Source organism: Thunnus thynnus, chromosome 20, assembly GCF_963924715.1.
Source record: "Thunnus thynnus chromosome 20, fThuThy2.1, whole genome shotgun sequence".
Lineage (NCBI taxonomy): Eukaryota > Metazoa > Chordata > Actinopteri > Scombriformes > Scombridae > Thunnus > Thunnus thynnus.
The window spans coordinates 26,141,065-26,165,749 of NC_089536.1; the positions used below are offsets into that span (position 1 = coordinate 26,141,065).

General features: G+C 38.7%; 1 protein-coding gene across 2 annotated transcripts in view; it reads right to left on the bottom strand.

Annotated features, from left to right (window-relative positions):
- Positions 1-23,835, bottom strand: part of mtr (5-methyltetrahydrofolate-homocysteine methyltransferase) — a 36,609-nt gene extending 12,774 nt beyond the window's left edge. For both annotated transcript variants that reach the window (XM_067575693.1, XM_067575694.1), the window contains exons 1-22: positions 23,648-23,835; positions 21,535-21,746; positions 17,410-17,499; positions 15,394-15,463; positions 15,174-15,266; positions 14,522-14,628; positions 14,103-14,162; positions 13,763-13,857; positions 13,527-13,627; positions 12,638-12,699; positions 10,944-11,011; positions 10,767-10,846; positions 9,946-10,058; positions 9,704-9,844; positions 8,310-8,495; positions 8,050-8,229; positions 7,090-7,206; positions 6,614-6,754; positions 6,439-6,528; positions 3,909-4,061; positions 1,089-1,196; positions 586-686 (exon numbers count right to left, since the gene is read on the bottom strand). In XM_067575693.1, the coding sequence (XP_067431794.1) occupies positions 586-686; positions 1,089-1,196; positions 3,909-4,061; positions 6,439-6,528; positions 6,614-6,754; positions 7,090-7,206; positions 8,050-8,229; positions 8,310-8,495; positions 9,704-9,844; positions 9,946-10,058; positions 10,767-10,846; positions 10,944-11,011; positions 12,638-12,699; positions 13,527-13,627; positions 13,763-13,857; positions 14,103-14,162; positions 14,522-14,628; positions 15,174-15,266; positions 15,394-15,463; positions 17,410-17,499; positions 21,535-21,746; positions 23,648-23,690 (2,411 nt within the window). In that variant the 5' untranslated portion in view covers positions 23,691-23,835. The remainder of the gene's footprint in view (positions 1-585; positions 687-1,088; positions 1,197-3,908; positions 4,062-6,438; positions 6,529-6,613; positions 6,755-7,089; positions 7,207-8,049; positions 8,230-8,309; positions 8,496-9,703; positions 9,845-9,945; positions 10,059-10,766; positions 10,847-10,943; positions 11,012-12,637; positions 12,700-13,526; positions 13,628-13,762; positions 13,858-14,102; positions 14,163-14,521; positions 14,629-15,173; positions 15,267-15,393; positions 15,464-17,409; positions 17,500-21,534; positions 21,747-23,647) is intronic.
- Between the last annotated feature and the right edge of the window lie 850 nt (positions 23,836-24,685).

A 24,685-nucleotide genomic window follows, 5' to 3' on the forward strand; every position in this document is an offset into this window, starting at 1 on the left:
ACACACACACACATTAGTGGCATCAAACAGCAGTAATAGTGTTGGGATGGTGCCCAGGGCCTGGCAACAAATCAATACTGCCACTTATCTTCCATAATGCATCACATTGCCCTGCAGGGGATCAAAAGGCAATCTCAGGTGAACTGGTTAATTCTCTGAACCGCTGTCAGTGCCACTCAGACGAACATTTACCCTCAAACAGAGGCCAGCAGCTGATGATATGCTGCCAGAGTCTGACAGCAGAAAGCTGGGCTTGTGCACAGAGGCTCCCGCTGTTCACTCATACTGACAGTCACCTTTCTAGCTGCTTGTTTTACAGCAAAGTCATCGTGGATGTTAGGATGTTAGGACTGTGCTATAAGATCTTCAATGTATCAATGTAATAACCAGATGTCTGGCTGTTTTTGACTAATCCAGTGAATTTAATACCTAACAAATCAAGATCACTTACTGCAAATGCCGTCTTGTGAAACCGTTATTGCAATACAGCAGACCTGCTCATTATTTTGGAATACTGGGAATGGTTCAGTGGAAATTATTCTCAGTAGAAACTTTCAGATGACAAACCATTAAAACCAGTTTTACCTGAAGTTGTTGCAACCCAGCACCACACCTACAATGTTCTTGCCAATATCATGGACATCCCCCTTCACTGTAGCCAGAACTATGGTGCCCTGATAGGGATCCTGCATGTGAAGGAGAAACCATGAGAGGAAGAGGAAGACCAGGGTTTTTTTTCATTTGTGTATATTTTAGTTTGTTGTAATGCTGCTCTCTTGGATATAGGCTGCACATGTAGGTCAGGAGAAAAAGCTCTTCTCACACTTTCTGATGTATGATTTGATACAAAAGTGACATTTGCTGTCATTGCACCTAAGCTGTGAAATTCACTATTCATAACACTATCTCTTCTTCTATTATTGTATCTCATTTTATCTGCTTTTACTTTGTATTGTAAAATCTTATTACAGTTATGTAATGATGTTCTTTCATTAATCACTTTGTGATGCTCTAATCTTTGTTCAATCTTTGTTTGTACTAAGACAATACACTACATTTCATGTATGACATGTTTAGCTGAGACTGACCGTTTCCTCAGTTGACCCTGACAATGCAATCATCTCCTCCCTCTCCTTCTCCATGAAAGGAATCAGATGGCCCACCGCCTTCTTCATAACACGAGCTGACTTGATCACCTGCAAACACACAAGAACTCACAGTTTTATTTCTCTTTCAGAATGCTGAAATACACTGGTGAGCATAGAAATGTTTCATCCAAATCCAAAGGAAATGAACAATGGCAGAGAGAAATATACTATATATTGGTCTTGGAATTGGTGACATTTAATAATTTGCAGTTTGCTACATTTCATCACTAACTGATATAATATTGTATATATGTATAGGATTTCAGCTTAATGGATTAATGGAAGCCCATTAATAATGGATTTCAGCTTAAGTGTCTGATATTCTGAGAGAATTCTGGGAGAAAAAATAATACATTTGGGATAAAATTATTCATAGTGTAAAAAGTAATATAAAGAGCCGTTAGCATCTCGGAATACAGGAGGAGGATGAGACTGTGTCATCTTCCCAGTGTTCAAAAGTAACAAACACTGGGAGACAACAGGTCGGTCAAAAAATAAGAAACTATTTTGGGAATAAACAACACAATTGACAATCCTTTCTCATTCTTTTTCTGCCTTCTTAAGAGCTGTAAAAAACTCCTGATTCTACTCCTGTCAGATCAGTCTATAAAAATAATAATAACTAGAAATAGTGCCTCACAGTTGTATGCCTGCGCCAACCAGTCAAGTTGCAGTTTACATCCATGTCTGTCCAGACTCATAATATTTGCAGTGAAGACTTTGAAGAAATGTAATAAAATCACCACAGTTTCAAAGTGAGCAGCCAAGATTAGTGTCACCAATTCAGTATCTGACCAAATATGAAATATGATCATGATCTCCCCTTCTGTTCCTGAGTTATGGTGTTGAATAATGGCCAGGAAAGAGTTTTTGCAGAAAATTATGATGTTGATGTTGACCTTTGACCTTTTGGATAGAAAATGTCATCACTTCATCATTTTATCCTATTAGACATTTGTGTGAAACTTAATTAGCGTGTGAATTCTTGAGTTATGGCCAAAAATGTCTTTTGTGAGGTTACAATGACCTTTGACCATAAAATTCTAATCAGTTCATCCTTGAATCCAACTAGTTGTTTCTGCCAAATTTGAAGAAATTCCTTCAAGACCTTCCTGAGGTATCACATTCATGAGAACGGGTTGGACAGACGGATGGACAACCTGAAAACATAATGCCTCCAGCCACAGCTGTCAACAGTGTTGAGGCATAAAAATAAAATGAAAATATTCTTCCTTCCCTATATTTTCGGTTTGCATCCCAGCCCCTTGCATGTATGAAAAGGTGAATATCAGCAAAGCACTTACAGAGTAACTTGCAGGTCGGCTTTCTTACTGGATTTACAGTTTATGTGTCAAGAAAATGATCATGTAGGTTAAAGTTAATGTATGATTTTATTAGTTTAAGGAGACATGAAGGCAGATAATCAGACAGAAAAGGAAATGTTTTGAGCAACGCCCTAAAGAGCACTTTCCCCCCCTAACATCAGTTCATATTATGACACATAAGGAAGTTGGCCTCCCTGTCCCTGCTGCACTACACTGTGCAGTAGTAGGTACTAGTGACTCTGAGCACTTGTTATTTATTGAATCTAGATTTTGTTTTGCATTTTACCATTTTTCATCATCATGAATAATTCTGTTTGTGTAGATCACACAAATCCCAGCCTGTCCGGACATGTAGTCTGCTTTTCTAACAGGAAAAGGAGCAGCTAGTTTTTGTGCAACGTTGTACATTTTGTGCAAGTGTGAATGTGAGAAAATAGGAATTAAATGAGAGTCCCAACTTCATCTTGCCATGTATTCACATCTTGTGTGAAGTCTCAATCTAATAAATGATGAAACTGATGAGAACATTTATTATAGGATGTGAGCATACCTCATGATGGAAATTCATTAAAGCTTCAACAGAAAGCTAAGTTTTAAAATCTGTCGGTGATGAAGCCTGTGGGTGAACAGAAAACACTCTTCTTTCATCATATCATTAAACTTTTCAACTCAGCTCTGTTCTCCAGCAGTGACAGCTCTCCTTCTGTGGACCAGCTAACAAATATCACTGAGCTTCATCTGTAAATGTCCTGCCATGTCTGAATAAAGCTGTAAGCAACATTTACGTAGTGTTTGAATGACACAAGCCATCACTTCAACAGACACATGAAGCCAGAAATGTTACATATTCCATGTCTGAAAGGTGCTTTATAAAAAAAGAAGAAACTTCAACAACCAGAATAGTGCACTCAGCAGGTGTGTCTCGAGGAATGTATAGTCTCAGTTTTCTTTAAGATCCATAGTGTAACACATAATAGTGTAATGGTATTGTAACTCAGCGTCCTCTTGGGTTCGCCTAACTGTATAAACTTAATAAGGTAACAATAAATGGGACAATAAGTCCAACAAACTCAATTTAAATATTATCATTTATGTAGAACATTTTGTTGTAAAACACCACACAAAATAAAACCCCTCCATACCTCCCTCTGCCTCCCAAACAAAGAAGAGTTGAATCTCACTCAATTGTCCCTCCCAGCTCCCTTACAGTCAAGATGGCGGTGAAGATAACATATCAGGTATGGAATTAATCTCCAGATGCTCCGGTTCAAGATGAGACCAAACTTTTCTATAGATGTCAGTTTTTGAGCCACGACAAAGGCTAAAATGTGGCCTGCAACAGACTGAGTAAGCCTTGTTTTAGCCTAGCTGATTGCCAGAAATGCCTTTTGCATTTAACAACACTGGTGAAGCACTACTCTCGCGGATCACCTACCTGTGGTAGGAACATCTTCCCAGCACCAAAGAGATCTCCCACCACCTTCATGCCGTTCATCAGGGGGCCCTCGATGATGTGAAGGGGTCGAGTGTAGCGGTCCACCTGAGCCCGACACTCCTCCACATCCTCCACCACATACTTCTCTATTCCCTGACAGCAACAGCACAGGACGGAGCGTTACAGAGGAAAACATGACAACAGACAAAAATACTACATTTATTTAGAGCTAAGTGCATTATAAAGCAGATCATTTGTAACAGGAAACATAACCTTTGGGTACATGGGGACATAAAACCTGGCAAAAATCTGGTTAAAGGCATACTATGCAGGATTTGTCGGTTGGTGTTTGTAAACACACCAGGGCTGCTCAATTATGGCAAAAATCATGATCACGATTATTTTGGTCAATATTGAGATCACGATTATTTAACACGATTACTCATTGACTTTGGAAACCTTTGGAAACTTAACATATATTCAGTATATAAAAATAATGATTAGACCAAAATAATTGAGATCATATTATTGTAGGATATTGTGGAGAGTGATCAGTACTAAAATTCATCATGATACTCTGTGAAACAAGAGGTTTGACAGAAATCATTGACTTGTACCCTGCAGTGTGTTTACATGCACTTGAGTAAGCAGGTTACAGTCAGTTTTCTCCAGAAAGCTGATTTCTTAACCGTCACGTAAATGAGAAACCTGCTTTCTATAATCGGAGTATGGGATTAGAGAAACCAGGTTTCCACAGGTAGATTTTAATCCCTGGAGAACACCGATTTCTCTGCCATGTGTACACATAACCAGGTTTCTAATCACCTTTTTACAAGTAAGCATGTGCAAAATAACAGACTGCAGACAGAGAAAGCAGGGCACTGAGCAGGTGAATGAAAGCCTTGTTATATCTAAAATAACAGGATCCAAAGTCTGACTGAAACTAAAACTAAGTAGCCTGTAGATGTCTAAACAAGTCAGTTTCCACCACCGAACAAAGTAAAAACAACACTGTTTTTTTACTTAAGCATGAAAGTATGATTATAGTGCTGTGTAATAAAGAGCAAATAAATCATTGTGAAGTCATTATTCTAAAGTCAGAAACAAGTGTGAAATGCTACATGAAGCTTCAATGCTTTAACATGTCTCTGCAGGTTTAGGAGTTCCAGACAAAGCCAGAGTAGTGCTTCACCAGTGTTGTTAAGAAGGTGTTTGTTTGCTCGTTAATGTGAGCTGATCCGCTCACTTTTAATAAATTCTGTCTCATTCTACTAGTGACTAGTACACTAATCAAATATCAGCAGTTCACCAATGTTGAAAGATTCATTTCAGGGCTGCAGGTGGTCTGTGCCACATGTGGTCACCTTCATTTAGCAGTGTAAACGCAGTGTATCCTGGACCACATTGAAGGACCACCTACTCAACTGACATCCTCTATTTTCCGGCAGACTAAACACAGAACCTCCTGGTCCAAAGCTGTGTTCAACTTGTGTGATAACAGGATGAAGAAATGCATTCTTTTGTTTTTCATGTGAATTAAAAGAACCTAATCCATGTTTTTTCTTGTTTTGCCTGTTCCACTAACCTGTTTTCCTCATCAAATCAACAATTAGAGTAGATATTAAACCAAAACCAGAAAATGATAGAAAAATAAATTTTCACTTGTCTGTCTAAAAAATATTTCAGAAGCTAAACGTTGCTGGATAGTTTCCTCTGTTCTGTCAAATTGAAAACTACAGTTTATAGTTTTGCTGCGCTGCTCGACATCATGAGTTCAGGATTTATCAGGATGACAGCTGCTTTACTCCAAACAGTTTCACTGTATGAACCTGGACTGTCTGTGTGTAACAGCTGACATTTTGGATGTGTAAAAGAACACAGAACATGAATTAACGTCAGATCCTGACCGATCCTGTTGGCATGTCGGGAGATTTAAATAATCAATGAAGTTATGCTGCTGCGTCTTGTGTGTAGATGTGCACAGCGTCTCTGAATGGAGAGATGCAGCTGCAGGGAGATAACTGCATATGACTCAACATTTGTTACACATATATGTTGCGACGCAGGGGCTCACAATGCATAGTATATTTGTTTATTCTGTTATCAAACAAGTTGAACACAGCTTTGGATGGAGGATACACAGACTCCTGGTCCTCCTGCTGGTTAAAAACAACAATACATTTGGTCTTTTCAAATGGCAATGATGTATGTGTTCATTTGCATGTAGAGCGGGGAAGTGAGATCTGATCACAAGCGGTCACTCAAGACGTGTGTGGAGACGCATGTTAATGCCAGGTGTAAACAGGGCCTCAGACATTTCAGAGACTGTTGTAACGCATGTCAATTTGTAATGCTTTTCATATTTTGTTCAAATGAATATGTGACATGTATTTCTGTGTGAGACTACATCCACAGTAAGTAGGCTACATGTAAAAACTCTGTTTACATATGAAAATAACATTTGTTCACACTTGTGTTTTCAAGACATCTTTAACTACATCTAATCTGATCTATTCATCAGATGTCTTACCTTGATGAGAGCGTACTCCAGCCTCTCTTCCACATTTCCTTCCCTCCACTCGTCTGTCTGAACCACTTTCTTCCCTCCTTTCATGTTGTTCTGTTAGCAACAGTAACAGTCTGTTAACCAAACTACAGCAACAACAGCTTGGTGTACTGTATTGTAAGTGTGTGTGTGTGTGTACCTGTGCGTAGGCCAGTAGTTTCTCAGTAGCATCAGCATCTCTGTTCCAGATCAGGTTTTCACACAGTAACAGCAGCTCTTTATCGATGTCATCATACACCGGCAGGTTCCCAGCATTCACTATGCCCATATCCATACCATCCTGAGAGAGTGACACCGTTAGCATCCACACACAGGATCATTCTAGTTTATTACAACTTAAGTATTATTTTCAAAGCTCTTGTCATCATTCCTTTAAATCAAGTCAAATTTTCCAAACTGTCTGGTGTAAACATCCATCACAGTTTAAAGACAATGCAATGACGGATTATTAGCAACATTTCAGGTCTGTTCAACTTCAGTTTGACCTCCAAATAAAGAGGTTGAGATCATGTGGATAAACTGATGGTTTGTTTCCAGCCTGTCTGACTGCTCTGTACAATATTAGCTGTGATGACAGTGAGGTCTGTGGATGGAACAGTGTGTGTCAGTGTTTACCTTGATAGCGTGGTAGAGAAAAGCTCCATGCATAGCTTCTCTGATGGCTTCCATTCCTCTGAAGGAGAAGGACAGGTTGGACAGACCTCCGCTCACCCTGGCTCTTGGTAATGTCTCCTACACACACACACACACACACACACACACACACACACACACACACACACACACACACACACACACAGACACAGACACACACACATAAAAATGTATGATGGAATCCAACCTGGATCTGAAATTATACTGTGATTATTGTATCTTTTCTAAAAAAGTAATGATGCCGTTTATAATCTTTGTGTTATTTTGCAATGAACCGAGGTAATGTTTCAAAATAGCAAGTCAGCAAGAAACATATAGATCATACTTAAAAAATAATTCCAATAAGAAAATTATTATTTTTAGAGCTTGAAGTTTTATTTTGCTCAGTAAATATGGCTTAACATGCAGTCATGAGTTCATGAGGGTTCCTGTTCTAGTTGGTATCCAGTAATTTGTGCATATAATGTAGCTAGCAATGAAGTTGAACAAGCCAACTTTTTGCCCTGAATTTTGCCTGTCAGGTAATGCCCCAACCACGCTCTGTAGAGCTCCAAAAATCCTCCATATATGAAATGGTTGGTTGCAGGTATGAGAAATGAGATTGCTGAGGGAGTAGCTTGGGAGTAAGAGAAGCCCAATGGTGTGAAAAAAATTTGAAGAAAAATGTATTTTTCTTCTTGTTACTTCACTGTGATGTTTGACCTTCTCTGTACAGTCTGATGTATGTGCAGAGTTTGTTTTCACAATCATCTCCTGAAGGGGAAAAGTTTCTTTGAGCTCAACTTAAATGTCAGTTTAGAACTACAACTTGACAACTAGTTTGGCGCCAGTGATTAAGTATGCAGTATGCATTTTGTGTCCAGCAGTTAGTTAGTTAGTTGAACTTGGGTGAATGCTTCTTGGGACTGACAGGAGCGTTACCTTGATAAGCTTGGTGGCCCTGATGAAGTTGATGGCGTATTCGTTGTGTTCCTCCATGCCTGTGCCGATGGTGAGGATGTTGGGGTCAAAGATGATGTCGTTGGGGTCAAACCCTACTTTGCTGATCAGCAGCTTGTAGGCTCGAGTGCAGATCTCCACTTTACGCTCTGTATCTGTGGCCTGGAGAGGACGGCACACTCGTCAGAGGACAAGAGTGTGTTTGTTTGTGTGTGACGATGTGTGTATGTTTGCCTTCTCACCTGTCCTTCCTCATCGAAGGCCATGACCACCACAGCAGCTCCGTAGCGCTTCACAGTGGCAGCTCTGAGCAGGAACTCCTGCTCCCCTTCCTTCAGACTGATACTGTTCACTATACACTTCCCCTGACAGCATTTCAACCCAGCTTCAATCACTGAGAAGTTAGAGGAGTCAATACACAGAGGAACCTGGGGAGGAGAGGGGGATACTGTTTCTCATTTATTGAGCAGCTTTGTTTATTAGTAATGAACAGGTTCATATGCCAAATGAGACATTTTCAGGACAAAAAATATGAAGGAAAAGTTAAGACCAACTGGAGGTGATGGTTAATGTTGTATCTGGGGTCAAAGTGCAGAAGAGTTTTGTCTACAAATGACTGATTCTGAGACTCTGCAACAAGTTTGTATTCACTGGCCAGGCTCACACACCAGCTCCTGATGCACAGGGGTGCTCTCGTTAATCAGATGACAATCAGAATTGGCAGTTAATCATAATAACCAATGACTGTGATGTTACCAAACCAACAAAAATGACTGGTCACTAAGTGTTTGCAGTGCCCAATCCATCCTATCCTATCAAAATATTAATTATTATAAAATATTCTCAAATCAACTATCACTTTCTAGCTTTAGCTTTTTTTTTTTACAGTGATCAAGGTACTTACTGGCATGACATTTTTACATATGAAGAATAAAGTTGCTCTCTGCTTGACAAACTACTTAATGGTGACACTTTTTCTAAACGACTTCAAACCTAGTTAGACATTTCTGTCCACCAGTGTCAATATATCTGCAATAACCTAATATTGAATTCATCAGCCTAGCTCTATGTTTGACCATATCCCATGGTCTCCAACTTTTTTTTTACCGTTTCTTTTCCCTGTGTAGTTTGGTAAGGGTACATGGCACACAACACAAAAGGAATTGTTCATGCTCGAAAACCCTCCAATGTGGCTGAATTACAACAATTTGCAAAGATGAGTGGGCCAAAATTCCTCCACAGCGTTGTAAAAGACTCATTGCAAGTTGAGTAGGGGGCAATCACTTTTTCACACAGGGCCATGTAGGTTTGGATTTTGTTTTCCCTTAATAATAAAAACCTTCATTTAAAAACTGCATTTTGTGTTTACTTGTGTTGTCTTTGTCTTATATTCAAATTTGTTTGATGATCTGAAACATATAGGTGTGATGAACATGCAAAAAAAAAAAAAGAAATCAGGAAGGGGGCAAACACTTTTTCACACCACTGTATTTCTGTAATATATAATATTGCTATATATATATATATATATATATATATATATATATATATATATATATATATATTATAGTAAACTGGATAAAACAGCTTAATGATAATTGTATGTATTCATTTTCTTAGCCTTTAAACCTCGTACCCGTGAGATGTCTGGCTCAGATGCAATGAAGTTACAGAATTGGGCCATGGCTGTTGGCCCCTCCAGCATCCCCTCATCCATGTTTATATCCAGGACCTGTGCTCCCATCTCCACCTGGGTCTTAGCAATGCTTAGAGCCTCCTGAACAACAAAGAGGGAAGCACATACCAAATAAAGTTATATGCTACCTAGACTTTCACCTATGCTCATTATGTGACTGCAAGGAATAATGTCTGCCTCACCTCATAGTTTCCTGCCATGATCAACTTGGCGAACTTGCGTGACCCAGCCACGTTGCAGCGTTCGCCAATGTTTACAAAGTTGGTGTAAGGGCCGATCCTGAACGGCTCTAAACCTAGAAATCAGGTAGACATTTTACCTCATTAGCATCCTACATTTTAAATAAACAGGGATTACAAGAAGGGCAGTGGGTTTCAGCTTCACTGGATATAGAATTTAATTGGTTTATATATTTGAAACATATTTTCAATTTTGTTTCAAGCTTGACCCACAGCTGTACTGTAAATTCTCAAATAAGAGCCAGTATTCAAATAATGGTATCAACTATTAGCGGGCGGTATGTTGTGCATAAAAAAATAAAGAATGCAAATAAACACAGGGAAAAAAACCCTGAGGAGTGTGGAATGACCTGTACTATGACAACATGTCATACTCATCACTCTGCTGCTCTCTCTCTCTCTTTTTAACACAAATTCTGCTTTGAGTCACTTCACCTTCCAGTTTTTTGGGCTCTAAAACTATTATCAATGACACTCAATACTTCCTACACATGTTTCAAATTAAAAGCCTAGCAGGGAAAGGATGAACTATGTTGTGAGAGCAGCAGAGTAGAGAGTATGACATGACTGAATTCAATTCAATTATTACTTTATTTGTCCCCAAAGGGCAACTGGTTGTGCAGCAGTATAACACAGGACAAAAACACAAAGTACATCAACACATCATATAAATACATCGTATCGGGTTCATATTGTATTTGAGACCATTCTTATCCCCAAGCTTTACAGCAGACTTCACAGGTGGTAAGAGGAGGTTTTAATACCTGAGAGCAGCAAGTAGTCTTTATAAATATCAGCAGCAGGAGCTCTTGGCTGGCAGTGTTTGACGGCTTCAGATATGGCTCTGTATGAGGAGGGAGGATGAGAGGGATTTTTAAAATGTATTGTATTAAACGTAATACAAACTTTTTTTTTTCACTTGTGAGAAACATGACAGTGACCTGATGTGTTCTGGAGTGGTCCCACAACAGCCTCCCACAATATTCACAAGTCCGTCCATAGCAAACTCCTGCAGAAAGAAGCAAAAACTTAGCTGCAGCAATGAGGCAGACAGGGTCAGCTTGGGTTACTTGGCTAACTTAATTTAAAATCAATTTAACCAGGATTCTCTCTTGATACCTGTGTCTTTTTTTCAGGAGTTCTGGCAAAAACAACAGGAAAAGAAAACACACGGAAAGACTGAGGAAAAAACACTTCATGGTGTCCATGACTTTAAGTTTAAAATGACTCAAAATGACTAATTTATGTAAATAGTTTAAAAATATGAAATACTTGTATCAGAGAATAAGATATGAAGAGCTGGATATCAGTCTGTGTGTTAAGTGTGGTGGTGGGTCAGGATGTGTTTAGCCTAGCCAAAAACACACAACTCACTAATACCTGTGGAGTCGTATTTGGCTTAATGTTGCACACTGTAACAAGCACTTTACAACAATATACCTGCACCTTGTCCATGATTCATATTACTTGTATTATTACAACTACAGGAGTAGTAGTATAAGAAGTAGTGACATACCTATACCACTATTTTACTGTACATCATATATTACGTATATTACTATATAACAATACTATATTACTACTATTATTATTGTGCTTTTATATTATTATATTTAATGTTATATCACAGTATTCTCTTTGATTTCTACATATAAATACACAATTATATGCTTTATTAAGGTATTACTACTGTATATATTTTACTTACATTCATACCTATATGCACTTTTGGACTTTTGTACAAATATTTACAAAATTCACTTATATAGTCTGAGATTAGGTGAGATGTAAGGTATACTGTATTTAGCCTTTTAATGTCATCTCTCCAATTTTTTTTATGTATTTAATTCAAGAAGTTCTCCATTTGTTTCCTTACCCCTCAGTCTGTCTCTGTGCTGCTGTAACATGTGAATTTCTATTAAGGGATCAATAAAGTCTTATCTCTCCCTGCAACTACAACATTTTTACACTTCTGTTTGTGTATGGACTAAACAAGAGATACATGTTAATCAGTGAGTTTTAGGAGATGTTGGTGGGTGTATTTTATACAGAACCAGGCTAGTTGTTTCCCCCTGCTTCCAGTGTGCTTTGTGCTAAACTAGGCTAACTTCAACCTGATCCATACTGAACACACAGACATGTGACTGATATCCACCTCACTCTTAGAAAGAAAGCCAAGAATGCATTTCCCAAAATTTTAACCCAAAACTAGAACTTTATGGGTGTTTTGTGGAGTATTTTCTCTCATCAGAACCTAAATTGCTTGCTTTTTTGACTGCTTTTGTGGCATTTTGCATTTATTGGGCAGTTCTGACACTAGAGAGTGATGGGAAACATGGGGATAGAGGGAGAGAGAGGGCTTGACATATCATGTCATCTTGACTTAGACATCAGTATAATGTGTAGAGAGAGAAGAGAAGAGAAGAGAAGAGAAGAGAAGAGAAGAGAAGAGAAGAGAAGAGAAGAGAAGAGAAGAGAAGAGAAGAGAAGAGAAGAAAAGAGAAGAGAAGAGAAGAGAAGAGAAGAGAAGAGAAGAGAAGAGAAGAGAAGAGAAGAGAAGAGAAGAGAAGAAAAGAGAAGAGAAGAGAAGAGAAGAGAAGAGAAGATAGGGGAAGAGAAGAGAAGAGAAGAGAACCTTTAAATTGGAGGCTGTTACTGTTGGAGTTTCATCATACCCTCCGAATGTGTTGGGAAGACCTGACAAACAAAAGAACACAGATATCATGACATCATGACAAATGACGCAACCTGAATTGGGCCAAAGGTCTGTGTGCTACATCTGCTTAGAAAGACCAGCAGGTTCAAATCAATCAGAGGTAAGGGACACCTCTCCATTCAGGAAACAGACCCAAAACAACTACAGTCCTGCAATAAAGCCTGTCTGTGTCAATGTTTAATCTGGACACATGTTGTAATGTGTACCATACTGAGGTAAGGTCTTATGGAGCCTGGAGTGTGCTACCTGAATTGCTATAGAATTTTACAGACAGTATCTAATTAAAAGGAATTAATAAGTTGATACATTTTTTAAAAAGCTGCTATAAATGTAATAATTACATTTGGTTTGAAATCATACATTATTAATCTCAGTTATAAAATTAAATTAAAATATAATTCAATTACTTGTCCTTATGCTATCTTAAATAATCAAATAATAATTAAAAAAAATAAAATTGAATTGCACAATAAATATCAAAAGGGTATTAACACTTTACTTTTTATTCAATCTACTTTTATTTCAATTTCATCATCACTTTAATCTAAAGATGTGTAAGATGTGTGTAGCGAGATAGCTAAAAATGAAATGAACACATTCTGGACTCCGTACCATCAGTTCACCAGCTGTCACTAGTCATTCTAACACTTTGAGCTGAGGAACACAAACCTTTGTATAGAACTGAATATTTGATTGTAAAATGTGGATGTAAGCCCTGAGTGCTTTATAGTGAGATTTCAACTATACTGTAAGCTGTTTCAGGCCTGTGCTGTGTTGAAGATGTAGTTGTTTAGTGAGTGTGGCTTACCCGCATTGGGATAACAGATAATGAAAGCTGTGGTGCTCTTTCCTATGACCTCAATGAAGGGCCTCATCTCTGCGGCCCCCAAGGCACAGTTCAGACCAATACTGCAAAACACAGAGGCATAAAACCAGTAAGAAGTTCAGACCGGTAGTGGAACACAGTCATGTTATTGTCAGGATTGGTATTACAACACTGATTTAGTCATAGTGAGTAGTTCTGTGTGATCTACAGTTACTCACCATAGTGGTTTAGTGTGGGATACACTCACTACAAAAGCCTCTCCTGTCTGACCAGACAGAGTTCTTCCACTCCGGTCAACTATGGTCCCTGAGATCTATACGATGAGTGAGACATGAGAGCAAGAACAGCATTTAAACACAGTATCTCTCAAATGAAAACCACAGCCCTTATTCAGGCCAAGATGTCCATCTTTTTGCTCCAAAACTTTATAGGTATTTGCTAAGCCACATTGATACATTTCAGTGTAATAAAATGTAGTTTGTACACCCCTCACCCCATGCATAAAATGCTATCAGAATATATATGGAAGAGAATATGAGTAAAATATCATGGACCTACAAATATGGGTTTTCTTTCGTACTTCTTTTCAAACAGCAGGTCAATGGCAAATAAGGCAGCCTGTAAAGAAAAACATGAGATAATGACTGAGGTTACATAAATTATACACTGTATTTGATAGAGAATAGAGATAAATGCATTATTTCTAGTATAATGTCATTTGTAAAGAGAAAATTACACTCAAATTAAAACCATACAACTGTACAGTGGTGCCATTAACTACTGAACCCACAAAATGTTTTTGTGCTATCCCTTTACAACATTATCATGGGCTTTCAACAAGCTCTCAATGTGCATGTAGTCGTCCAGGAATCTGTGAAATGATTCAAGTATTTACTAGAAGAAGACAATCAATCGTGTGAGATAAATTGATTAATGGACACATTTAAATCAATCCAACCAAACCAGATGAGAGGTACCTTAGCGTTGGCAGTGTCGAAGATGGTTTCAACCAAGAGGATGTCTGCTCCTCCGTCTAATAAACCCCTGACCTGCTCTGAGTAGGCTTCTACGAGCTCATCGAAGGCTGTGGAAGACACGCACACACACACAGATTTAAATGGTTTGCATGGTGGTATTATTCTTCTGGATTCTGAACTGGGATTCCATATGAATACTATATAGACAGTGTGCATTCCCTGTCCTGTGACTGGGTTTAGGGATAACGTCAGTCATCATAAACACAAAAGTCAACAACAAAAGTCACAAACTGACACAAAGCAGATGCAAAGAAACAAATAAAGCACGAGGACATGATATTATGTACATTTCTGCTGTCCAAGTTCATGATGAGGACGTAATTACATCGTGGAAAAGTAACGTACACCAAGGGTTGTAGTGAGGTGCTGATCACTGAAAGCAGACTTAGAAGCAGGAAAAAAGTGTTGCACACTCTGCCTCCATATGTATTTCTCTTTTATTTGGATGAAGTTTTGGCCCTCAGGCCTTCTTCAAGATGTGTACATTTCACTTGGAGCCCTTAAGTCATTCAGCACTATTTACTCACAGTCTTCAGTGTCTACTGCCTAATGAAGCACAAAGACTATTTAAAAACCTGGCAGGTGATCTTACTGATGTTCCTGAAGTCAGGTCTCTCCACCGACGGTGATACAGACAGGGTTTTATTGGTGGGACCCACTGCCCCGGCCACATAGCGTTTACAACCTGATAACACACACAGATTACAGTGTATTACAGATAACATACATAAGGAATCCCCCACAGTCAGACAAAAGAGGGGTTATACATCTATGTACTTGTTGTGTTGCTATAATGCTGCAAATGAACTAACCAGTTTGTTTGGTAACATCATCGGCTGCCCTCCTTGCCAGCTCCGCTGATGCCCTGTTGAGGCGGTAAGCCTGCACACACAAACACATTATATTGCAGTCTATGGCTGACAATATCAAAATTCAATTATTTAATCAAACTGAAAACTTAATTTTCCATATGTGTGTAATTTACATGTGCAACAAAAATCAAATTATGAAATGCGATGTACATTTTCATGATTGAAAATGAAACTGATGATAATTGAAAATTGCTGTCAAAATAAAAGAAATGAAATGAATGAAATTAAATGTGAAATTGACTGAATGTGCAAATTAAACTTGAACTTAGTTTAGAACTTAGAACTTAGTTGAACTTTAGTTTTTTTTTGGAATTTGCACACACTAATGGTGAATGCTTCAAGAGAAAATTTACCGCTGTGAATATGATGGTTTCTTAAAACTAGGTCACCTATATAGTAAAAATGTGCAATTATTTTTTAGTTGGTGTCCTATGACTAGAGAAAACTGAGAAAGAGGCTGTAGATTCCCCTTGTTGCTCTTAAGAGGGAATCCTACAACAACCAGAATGCATTGTGTGCGTCCCGTCCAATCAGACTGACTGACTTTACTGACGGTGTGTTCACAGCCAGCAGAGCACCAAAGACAAAGTTAGTGAACAGCAGCATTATGTCTCTTTACTGAGGCTTATTTTCATTTACAAAACATTTTTCCTGATGGAGTCTGGATACATCGTACTGACGTGCAAGGATCACAACACAAACGTCGCACTGCAGTCAGTTACGTTATGTGAACCAATGCAAACTTACCAAGTGTAGGTACTAAGTTACAGGTAACACAGTCACTGTGGTTCTGTATTCAGAGTTGGCAAAGTCCAATATAATATTCGGTCAGAAAACAAAGTCAGGTTTACCAAAGCACCGCAAAGTTTGTTGCAGCGTAGAGTTTTCTGTCTGTCTCCATTCTGCCTGACAGTCTTCACCGGTCGATGGTACAGTCGCCTGTCCGGCTGTAGGCACCTCTCTCTCAGCTGCTACAGCTCCCATGGTCACTTTCTCCTCCACACTCTTTTGTCTGATTCCACAGCACTAAATTCAACCTCATAAGTTGCAACAGTAGCACCACATCTCTGCTCCGACATTATATTGTAAAACTAGTTGTTTTTTGTGTTAGATTCAGCTCTTCTGGATCAATCCTGGAGATGGACTTTTGCCAGCAAACAAGTGGAGAGCTCTGGGTGCAGGCAACATGGAGGGAAGTTAAACTTTGTTCATTGGCATACACTACCCACACTGTAATGATACAATGCTGGGTGAAAACTGGCAAAGTTTCCCCTTAAGGTCCTTAAAGCTACATTAATGAATTTCTAATGGTGAACTTGTTAGCAAATAGTTTTTTCCCTCCAGCAGACAGACCAGTGTATCAATCTGATGAATGTAAGGCCAGCATTCACTCTCCTTTTAGCTCTGGTTTTGTCTCCACTATCAATGTTGTCAACGGAAACTACAATGATTTTTTTTAAAAACTTTTTTAACAACAAAAACAAGACTAAAACTAAATAAAAAGTAATGCAACGTCTTGGCCTGCATGTTTCTGTGGTCAAACATGTCCTCCACCCAAACTTTTCCAAAGCTGATTTACTGCTGCTTGACCTGTTGCACTGATAAACAGCATCTGTTCTGTTCAAACAGTCAAGAGTTTATAATAACAGCTGGGTTTGCTCAGGAGAGTCAGTCTGTTGTATTACTGCAGTGCATTTAATAAGGTATGTTTGGAGAGAGTCTGTGTTTCAGCCGTCTCTGCCAAGTGTGAAGATAACAGCAAGGTCACAGAAGTGGGTAAAGAGTGTGTAGCTATACGCAGAAATGAGTAAATGGGGGTAGTTCTGATTCTGAGAAGTGGTTCATCAGGTTATTCACTTAACACCACCTTGTCTGTGTACCTGACCTTTGTTTCTACTACCACATAACTGCATGAGTTGACCACAGCGGTCTAGCAGTGTCATCATCACATCATACCATTTGTTCCAGTCCATAGTCTGCCTGAGCGATGGAAGTGCTGCTGAATGTGTTGGTCTCTATGATGTCAGCTCCGGCCTGCAGGTACTCCTTTAAACACAAAGCAGAGCACAGGTCACATCTCTCCTCAGTGAGGACACTTTTCACAGGGACAGGAACTACTTTTTTGGCAGGCAGTAGTTCATGGTGAGCGCTGTGGATTATCCAGAGCAACATTACCTCTTTAAGACATGTTGGTTTTGAGCAACCACAACAACGAAACTGAAAATAATTTCATGACTCCACACAACTAAAAGTAATTGAGTAAATGTGTTTCGGATGAACAGCTGCAGCTGTTCATAAATTCAAATTCAGCTTTGTTTTAAAGTGTTACTCAGTGCAGATTTATGTATCACTAAATTTAAAACGGTTGCACCACAATATAATACGGACATGGCTGAAAATATTGGTACCCTTCCACCTTTTTTTTAAAAAAAACTAAATTTTCTCTGTCTTAAGTTGAAACTGACAGAAGTATATGGTATCCATAATCCTTTATTTTACACTGAATATAACTGAAACTTTGCTTTTGATTTACAACTTAACATATTATTTAATAGAATAAAACAAATGAAAATGGCATGGACTTAATATTTTGTAGCACAGCCTTTGGAGGCAAAAAACTGCAGTCAAGTGCTTTTTGTAACTCTGAATAAGGTTTCTCCACTTCTCCACTGATAGTTTGGCCCACTCTTGTTGACAAAACTGCTCCAATTCTCTCAGTTTGATGGGTCCCATCTCCCAGCTGCAAGTTTCAGACAGCCACAGATGTTGCAACTTGAAACTATTGTACCTTGAACCTGAAGATCAGCTTGGATCTGTATAGACGTTTTCTTTGGTTCTTTCTCAACCATTCGAGCAATCCCTCTGTTCAATCTCAGGTTAATTTTCTTCTTGCGACCGTGTCCAGAGATGTTGGCTACAGTTCCATGGGCCTTATACTTAATAATATTGGCAACAGTGGTCACAGGAATATAAAGCTCTATGGAGATGATCTTGTAACCTTTACGTTGACCATGCTTGGCTATTACCTTTTTTCTAATGTCTTCAGACCAATGTGATGCACACAGTGACACAAAACAACAGAGTGAGTCAATTTCTCCTTTTAAACTGGCTGCATGAGTGATTATAAAATTGAAAACACCTGTGATACTAATTAAAACACAATAGTCTGCTTAAAGTATCACTACGAATCACTTATTTCTCACAACTTCTAAAGTGTACCAATAATTTTGTCCAGGCTATTATAGAATGTCTTTATAGAATAAGCATGAATTCAGTTATTTTCACAACTTTTTTTAAGTTTTGTTCCACTGCAAACCAAACATGGACATGCATTGATAATAAAATACCTTTTAATTTCGACACTGTTCAGGGCAAATGGTGCATTATTTTAATAAAATGCAAGGGTACCACATCTGCCACGTCTTTATAGAATATGGAATTTAGTCAACATATCTGACCTGACACTTTACATTACATTTCACAGAAAAAAAACACAATATATCTCAAATTACAAAACCAATAATGTTAGACTAAATGAGGGATTCCCAAACTTTTCATCCCCATAACCCCAAAATCACGGTGCCAGAGACTCACTACCCCACTATCCCCGGAGGTGGTTGAAAGCATACAAACGTTGCATGCACACACACTAATAGGCCTATCAGAGCACGAGCATAATGACAACACAAAACACAACAGCCTTACAACCATAATATTATTTTATATGTAAGGGATCATGTACAGCGAACGGGTCATTACTGGGAAATAAACCCTGACAGGGTTAGGGTTGAATGACGACCCATTCGCTATATATTATCCTGTTTATTAACTTAGTAAGAGGCGACGGGCAACTAGGAGAGGCGCTCACCCGATCTGCTGCCGTTGCCTGGATTGGAGGACAGGATCTTGCTCCACTTTTCCCTTTCTGTAATGGTTGGAGCCCAGTAGCTCCTCAGGCTGCCCTAAGATCTGTGCCCAGTCACAGACATTATCTCCCTACTCTCAAGACCAGCCTGAGAGAGGGGTTGGATAGCTTAGCTCCTCAAGCTGTGATGGTGTACCTCTTTGAAAGCCTGGCTGGCTAATTTGGGGTAAAATTTGCCCAAGGGTATTGTGCCCCATGGGCTCATAAGAGTATCACACTGCTTGTCTGTTCAGTAGCTGTTGGTCTTTTTTTAGTGGGTAAGTGTAGAAAGCTTTAATCTCGGGAGGACAAAGGGATAAATACTTTTTAAAACTGGCAACAGGGCAGTTTGGATTGACAGGCTGAGTGAAGATGCACCCCCTGTAATTTTCTTTATATGGATCTTGGGCATCTTTGTGGTTCTTGGTCTCAGCTTTGTGGGTGAGAAAAATGTACTCATTGCCATTCTCATCCTGTTTCAAAATGAAAGAGTCTCTTGATTCCCATCTCTGCCTCATCTTGCCAGCTGAATCTGTAATCTGTAGCTGAGATGGGGGGTGGTGCTGACTGACATGGTTGTCGTTTTTGCAAAGGTTTTTAATTACAGACCTAAATACCGTCTTGCTGGATTTAAAGGTAGCACAATTTATTATGTCAAACTTTGAGAAGTGTCAACATATCCCAGCCCTAATTGCTATGTTATTGGCAATCCAGTAGGTTTTACGGTTGGAATTTTGAACAGATGCATAAAATAACCACAGCACCTGACTGAGGTTTTCTGCCCCGTAACTGTCAAAGTCTGTTGACATTTTCTCACTCTGCCAACCAGCTGACACTTTATGTCCTGGCTAGGTTGGTGATGCGCTGGGCAATGGTCCCATCAGAAAAGCAGCAGTGATTCTGGCTCACAGGCCAGTTTATCTCCACGCACAGGCTGACTTGTACCTACAGCAGCAGGTTTGATTAGGGTTTCCCACATCGTGTGTGGCTTTTTTGCCTGTGCTATTAAATATGCCACCTCACATGATGCCTTTTGAGCTTCAGCAGGGATTGTTGTTTGTTTAGATAGGACTTACTTTTGGCCTTGCAACTCTTGCTCCTTTCGGCGGAAAAAATCTACTGGTTTAGTAGCCAGAGAGGGGTGCTCGGTTTTCAAGTGTTGTAGAATTTTTACAGGCTTCAGGCTCTCATGTGCAAGCACCTCAGTGCACACTATATATTGGGAATGTTGTACTTCATTGACGACAAAGAATGTGAATCCATACTGGATATATTATTCTTGATATTTTCAACACTTGGATGAAAGCTGGTCCACCTACTGATGAGCGTCATCCTTACCAACACAGCGCTCTCCTCCCTCCCGTTTGGTCGGTATTGACCAATGTTTCATTTTAACAAAATAATATCCTAGGCTTAAAGCCTTGCCTATTGATTTGAGCTAGTTCACATAAAAAATACCTATGTGCAATGTTTCCTGTGGTGCTGTAATTTTACCTGAAACTGATGCTAGTCTGTTGTAATCATCTCAGGGCTCGCGTCAGGACAAAGAAAATTGGAAGGCTGATGACATTTTTATTTGCATGGTTTTATTTTAAATTTAACTACAATTTCTATCTTTTGTAACACTTATGGCTGAAATAAGGTATTTTTAATGGTTTTTAAATGTTATTTGATTTCTGGAAATTATCTTGCGACCCCCCATCAGTGTCTCATGACCCCCTGAGAACCCCCGGACTAAATGACCAAACAATGTTGGTTAGCTTAGCATAATCATATATTTCTCTTTTACTGTAAACTGCATGAATACCACCAATTCTAAAACACACATATTTATCCAGGTATGCAGACAGAAATAAAACAAAGTCATACATACATTCACAAATGATTGGCAGTGAAGTTTATTTTATCTTTTGGCCTTGCAACCAATTTACATTTCTCAAGTTTTAATGGTGCCACCTGATTTAGTAAATCATTAGTTTAAAGAAGCCTCTAATAAGCTTCAGATCAACTTTTAAATGCATTTTTGCACTAAATGACTGTGTGGACACATTGTGGACTGACTGTTGTTTTAAGACACACTTGAAAAATTGCGAACCCATCCTTTAAGAAAGACTTTACACACAAACCTATACAAACACTTGGTGCAACTCTTTAGTTTTCTCCCCTAGATGAAGTACCTTGTGTATGTTGTAAATGACATCTGGCTGTGTGATACTGAGCAGGTCATTGTTTCCCTTCAGTGAGAGAGGATGCTCTTTAAACTCGTCTCCCCTGAAATCTTTCTCTTCAAGCTTGTGCTGCTGGATCATGGTTCCCATGCCTCCGTCCAGGACCATAATCCTTTGCTGCAGCACTGCTCGCAGCTCGGACTCCAATGGGCAACTGCATTCTGAAAAAAAAAAGAAAAAAAAAAAGATCAGACTTCATATTGATTATAAACCTGCAAATAAATTTACTGTCAGACCAGTTTTACAGCAGCTGGCAAACAAAGTTTGAGTCGAAAATCAATAAAAACAAATTAATAATAGGAGAATACTCTTCTTTTGAATCCTCTTAATTTATGTAACTATTAAAAAGGTCCTTCTTGATCTTGGAAACAGCAGGTGATAAAACAGTCTAACCACAAGGTCCATTTAGTATCTGTTGCAGAGCTTTCATATCACATGATCTTCATCAGCAGATGACGTTTGCCCAGTTGCCAAGTGGTGTTATGTGATTAAAGGTCATCTGACATGATAAAAAGCTCCGGACCAGCCACTAAATGACCTTGTGGTGAGATTCTATAACAACTTGGCAACCTTCATCTAGTGGTGAGGATAATGTGATATAGTCAAAAGCTCCGGAACAGCTACTAAATGGATCTTGTGGTAAGATTAATAACAATATATCGGCCGATATTAATTTTCTTACATAAACACATTACTAACAGGATCCTTTAAATAAGATTATAGAAAAATGTGACGAAGGAAATGTGAAGAACAGGACATTTTACAAAGTAAAAATAAGCAATAGTGCTTACTAGTGGACAAACTATATAATAGAGACACTGTTTCTCAGAAGAACTCAAACATATCCTTGGCATTTCTGTACAGCAATTTGTTCTTACTTGTCAGCTTATTTCTACACTAATGTCATTATATCTGTGTATATCAGCCTTACTGATTTATTGACCATCCCCCAAACCACAGTTGCAGATAGAAGCTCACACTAGTCCTGCTGCTTTGATTTGATCACCAACTGTTGCATCAGCTCACAGACTTACTCACATATATGTTTGCAACTAATCAATACTTTCATTATTGACTAATCCTACGATTATTTTCTTGATTAATTGATTAGTTGTTTGGTCTATAAAATGTCAGAAAATTATGAAAAATCACTGTTTCACAAAACCCAAGACACAACCTCAAATGTCTCGTTTTCTACTGACCAACAGTCCACAACGCAAAGATATTCAGTTTAGTGTCATAGAGGACTAAAGAAACCAGAGAACATTCACATTTGAGAAGGAATCAGAGAATTTAGAAATTATTTCAAACGATTAATCTATTATCAAAATAGTTGGCAAGTAATCTAATAGTTGACAACTAATCGATGAATTGACTAATCGTTGCAGATCTACTCACATTCTGATGTGAATTGACACTAAGTGTACTACACTGACAATGTATGTCAAACACAAAAATCAACACCCATGATGGATTCATCAAAAGAGACATATTAATGGATGATGAAAACTATTGTAAAGCCTTCAGTAGTTCTGAAGTTGTGATACAGCAAAGCTTTTCTCTGATCCTTATTATTCATGATGACGGTACTGATGTAGACAAATGACTTAAACTTACAGTGGTCCCAATTATACTGACTGCAAAACAGTGAACTATCCAACCATGGTATTATATGTAGAAATAAAAGCAAATTAGTCTCCAGATGTGGATAGTGAATGTCACTGGGTTAGCTCAGCTGGGTGCTGATGTGGGTTCAGATCAGGTCAGGGTGTCATCATAATGCTCAGCATTACATCTGTTACATGTTTATCTTTATTAACTGCTCTGATATACTGAATACCAATATGTAAGTCATACATATGCTATTGTATCAGCCAACTGCACATAAAATATCACATCCGGTTTCTATGTAATAACACTAGTTAGCGAGTATAACTTGTCACACACACACGCACATGTGTAACAAGTGGATTGCAGTCAGTTCAGTGAGTTAAGACTCAGTGAGGCAGAAGGCTAAAGCTAACAGCTAACAGTCAAAGCCGTGAGAACTGAGTATATTTACCCGCTTCTGAAGAGAACTGATGAATGACGTTGGTCGGGGCCATCTTGTGAAGAGTCAGCCTTGAAAACAGCCCCACGGTCCGTCTGAAAACCAAACGGTTAATCCTGCAGGGAAACGCTTTCCACCATCCGGCTCCTAACCCCCCGGAGCCTCTGCAGTCTGTGGGCCGCCAGCGGCGACATCCACACTTCCGGCCTGAGTCCTTCACGATAAAAGCACCGCGACAACCGCAGGCATAAAATTCTGATTCAAGTGTTAATATTCCAACATTTCGCTTAAAGCTGCGTTAATGTTCCAACTTTTCCCTTAAAGCTGCGTTAATATTCCAACATTTCGCTTAAAGCTGCGTTAATGTTCCAACTTTTCCCTTAAAGATGCGTTAATATTCCAACATTTCGCTTAAAGCTGCGTTAATGTTCCAACTTTCCCCTTGAAGCTGCGTTAATATTCCAACTTTTACCTTAAAGATGCGTTAATATTGCAACATAGCTGACATTTCCCTTAAAGCTGTGTTAATATTTCAACATAGCAGACTACATTTTCCTTTAAACTGTGGTAATATTTCAACACAGCTGACAACAATTTCTCTTAAAGCTGACTTCCTATATTACTATTTGCCTTAGCGAGTTAAAAATTTGACTTAATATGTCATAATTTTGCAATTATTTTAACTTAATTCTCCATAACTATGTTTATTTTTATTGTTCCTAATGTTTCATGTTTTTCCTGGCAGAGATGGCTTCCATATAGGTCTGCCTGTCGCTGCCTTATTTACCCGAGTCAAAACTTTATACATGAGACATGAAAGGTTTTGCCTTTAACTCAGACATTGACAAGGTTCATACATTCATTAAGTATCCTTATTTTTTCTAAGTGAGAAACCTTTATAACAGTAGAAGGAAGTCTGTGTATGCCAGTGTGCACACAGAGGGGAATTTTGATTCAGTACCTGTACTGAGAGGAAAAGGATGTGGTGAGGAAAATAGCTGTGTGTAGATGGGTGCAGGTGCGCATACTATTCATACTGGAGTAATAAGA